A 3367-nucleotide genomic window follows, 5' to 3' on the forward strand; every position below is an offset into this window, starting at 1 on the left:
TCAGAGTCATTGTTGTATTGGTTGGCATCACATTGTCTAACGGCTATTGGCCATTCGCAAAACTCCGCATCGGCGTTTGGTGTACGTCTCACTCATATGATCATTCATTCTCATAAGCATCATTAACCAATTAATTAATGACTTAAACAAGTCCAACGTGTTTAAGACTTAAACCACAACCCAACCCCCCCACTAATTTAGAATATTAGATAAGGATTTAGGAATAGATGTAGGGTTCTCTTAATATATATATTCAATTGGTGGATATTACATGGGATTGGACCCCACAAAATGGGATCCAACCTGACATCATCATCATCATCCTCAAGCCTACCACTTTTCCTCTTAAATTAATATTGTTGCTTATGTAAGCTCAACCCTATAACGTCATATCCGGTGCACGAGGCTTTCGTGCTTCTGTCACAATAGGATCTGAGAAACGTCATATAATGTGAGGAGAGGTTGTTTCTTGATTCGAACCTGCGATCACTAGGTCACAATGGAGCAATCTTACGATTACACCAAGATCCACCTTCAATACTCTATGGCATTGACATCCTCATATCTTAATCCGAACCCATTCTCTGGTTTCATTGTTGTTTTTACAATTTTTAAAATGAGACTTAAGTTAGGTACTGTTGGGAATAATCCCACATTGATTAACTTTGGGATTGTGAATGACTTCATATAGTAATTAGTCATTTTCATCAAATAGATTAAACTTTTAGATTGATCAAATCACAGATATCAAATTTAAGTAAATCCAATGACCTGGATGAAGAAAGACAAGAAAAGGGCATACCCAGATACTACTAGGTCACTTTCTCTTGTTTCGCAAAAAGATTATTTCCAGAGACTTGAACCCGTGACCACTTTGATCACGATGGAACAACCTACCCTTGCACCAAAGCCCACCATCAAATTGGTGTGAATGAAAGACTAAGTTGTAACAAGCAAAGTAAGGTGCAAATCCCATAACCCGGATAAAGAAGACAAGAGTCAATAATTGGTGTGAATGAAAGACTATGATAACCATCAAAGTTAGCTGAATGAGGACAGCTTCTTTTCTTTATAGATTCTCTAAAGTTTATCGAATATATCCAAATGGTATTTGTTTTATGGCCTAACATCAGCATAATATATCATTGGTTTAAGTTCCTTCTCAGCCACGTGTCAACCCTAATTGTCCTAATCTAAAGACCCCCACGAGCCCCCCTACTAAGATAATGCTAAAAAAATGGTTCAAATCAACAGGAGCTGATCTGCACCAATAAGAACCCAAGTAAGTGATGTGGCAAGATAAGAACCATAAACCTTTCTCCAATTTTCCTCCATAATCCTTATCCTTTCTCTGCCCTTTTAGGTAACCACACGTGTCAGCTTGCCAAAGTGGGTCACTATACCAAGTTAATCAAACCTTTGACGATTGAACCATTCAAATCCTCTAAAACTAAAAGACAAAAAACCAGCAAAGATAAAATGGTTTCTCCTCTCCTTTCCAACATTTCAAACACCTCCACTTCTCTCACCCTTAATTCTTTCTTTCTTTCTCTCATCCTTAGCGGCCCCTTAGCCCCCTTCTCATCCTTTTCCCTTTCTCTTTTTTATTGTTTCTTGTCACATATAGGCTTCAATGAAGAACTCAGATAATCTTCCTCCAGGGTTTAGGTTTCATCCAACAGATGAAGAACTTATCATGTATTACCTGAGAAATCAAACCATGTCAAAGCCATGTCCTGTATCGATTATCCCCGAAATCGATATTTATAAATTTGATCCATGGGAGTTACCTGGTTAGTTCTGAGTTTATCAATTAATACATATATATATATATATATATATGATGTTCTATTTGGGTTTAATTTATTAATTTGGATTGTTTTTTTTTTTTATGGGTTGTAGAGAAAGCAGAATTTGGGGAGAAAGAATGGTATTTTTTCAGCCCAAGAGACCGTAAGTATCCGAACGGGTTACGCCCCAATCGGGCGACGGGTTCTGGTTATTGGAAGGCTACTGGCACTGATAAGGCTATCCATAGTGGATCTCAGAATGTTGGTGTGAAGAAAGCACTTGTGTTCTACAAAGGTCGCCCACCTAAAGGTGTAAAGACTGATTGGATAATGCATGAATACAGGTTGGGTGATTCAAACCGCCGGCCTAAGAAGCTGGTTGGATCCATGAGGGTAAGCTCCAATTTGTACTCTTTAGACCAAAAGGGTTGAACCGGGTTAAGATTAATTTGGTTTGGTGATTTAACTTGAAATCTCTGTTTATGTTACCCAGTTGGATGACTGGGTTCTCTGTAGGATCTATAAGAAGAGGCATTTAAACAGAGTTGAGGAACAGAAAGAAGAAGATCATCAAGAACAAGCAACTCATGAGAACACTACAACAACTACACATGAGATGAATTCAGAAGGACTAGCAAGGACTTTTTCTCTAGCTCAATTAATGGATGTGGATTATCTTTCACTGTCTCAGCTATTAAGTGAGAATAATCCACTACTCTGTTCATCAACAACTTCTGAGTTCCAAATCAATACTGGAAACAACAATGGCAATGAAATGGGATACCATTTTGGAAATTCTACAAGATTAATCCAAGGGAATCAAAATATTTCACTCTTCAACCAGGCTATTCAACATGTGAACCCAGTTTTTGAATTTCAGTTATAAGAGAAAAAGAGTGAAAGATTGGGAATTAGAGAATTAGAGGTATTTGGTTAGACAGGTGATGGTGATGAGTTTGTTTCATTGAAGATTTGTAAAAAAAGAAGAAGTAGGTAATTAAGTTGATGATAAATTGATGTGAAAACAAGTTATATAAATGGTTTCTGTGGAATTCAAGTACAAGAAGGAATGAGTTGAATTTACTGTTTTACCCTCATAAAACCAGTCAATAAAACCTGCGTCAAACTTTCAAAAGAATCAAACTACTAATAATATAAAAAGCTATTTTTTTTTAAATATTAACTGAAAAGAACTATTCTTTTAGTTTTATATGAAATGAAAAGAACTATTCTTTAACAACAATAATAATAATAAGAGAAAAACGAAGGTTACTTGATCGCGCCCCCTAGGCCCAAACACATGAAATACATGAGTGTCAAAATGACCATTCTGCCCCTCATAATATTGGATGCTTGCATGTGAGTGTTCTCATTAATCCCACGCTGGCGTAGGAGCCATATGACGAAGAGACTTGAGGAGAGCTTACATGAATTATTAAGTGTCAACTTATAACCAAGTCAAAGTATAGCTGTTGTACTGAACATTGGTTGATTGGTTTTGACAAAAGAAGAAGATGAGCATTATAATATATAGACTTGGAGATGGTGACCAATGCAAAGAAGAATGGATTTTGAAG

General features: G+C 36.6%; 1 protein-coding gene across 1 annotated transcript; it reads left to right on the forward strand.

Annotated features, from left to right (window-relative positions):
* Positions 1–1604: 1604 nt before the first annotated feature.
* LOC122670530 (NAC transcription factor 29-like) lies at positions 1605–2822 on the forward strand. Its single transcript, XM_043867450.1, has 3 exons — positions 1605–1793; positions 1903–2183; positions 2284–2822. Exons 1-3 carry the CDS (start codon positions 1634–1636, stop codon positions 2674–2676), a joined length of 834 nt encoding a protein of 277 aa, XP_043723385.1. The 5' UTR covers positions 1605–1633; the 3' UTR covers positions 2677–2822.
* The last annotated feature ends 545 nt before the right edge of the window (positions 2823–3367 follow it).

This window comes from Telopea speciosissima, chromosome 8 (assembly GCF_018873765.1).
Source record: "Telopea speciosissima isolate NSW1024214 ecotype Mountain lineage chromosome 8, Tspe_v1, whole genome shotgun sequence".
In the NCBI taxonomy this organism is placed as follows: domain Eukaryota; kingdom Viridiplantae; phylum Streptophyta; class Magnoliopsida; order Proteales; family Proteaceae; genus Telopea; species Telopea speciosissima.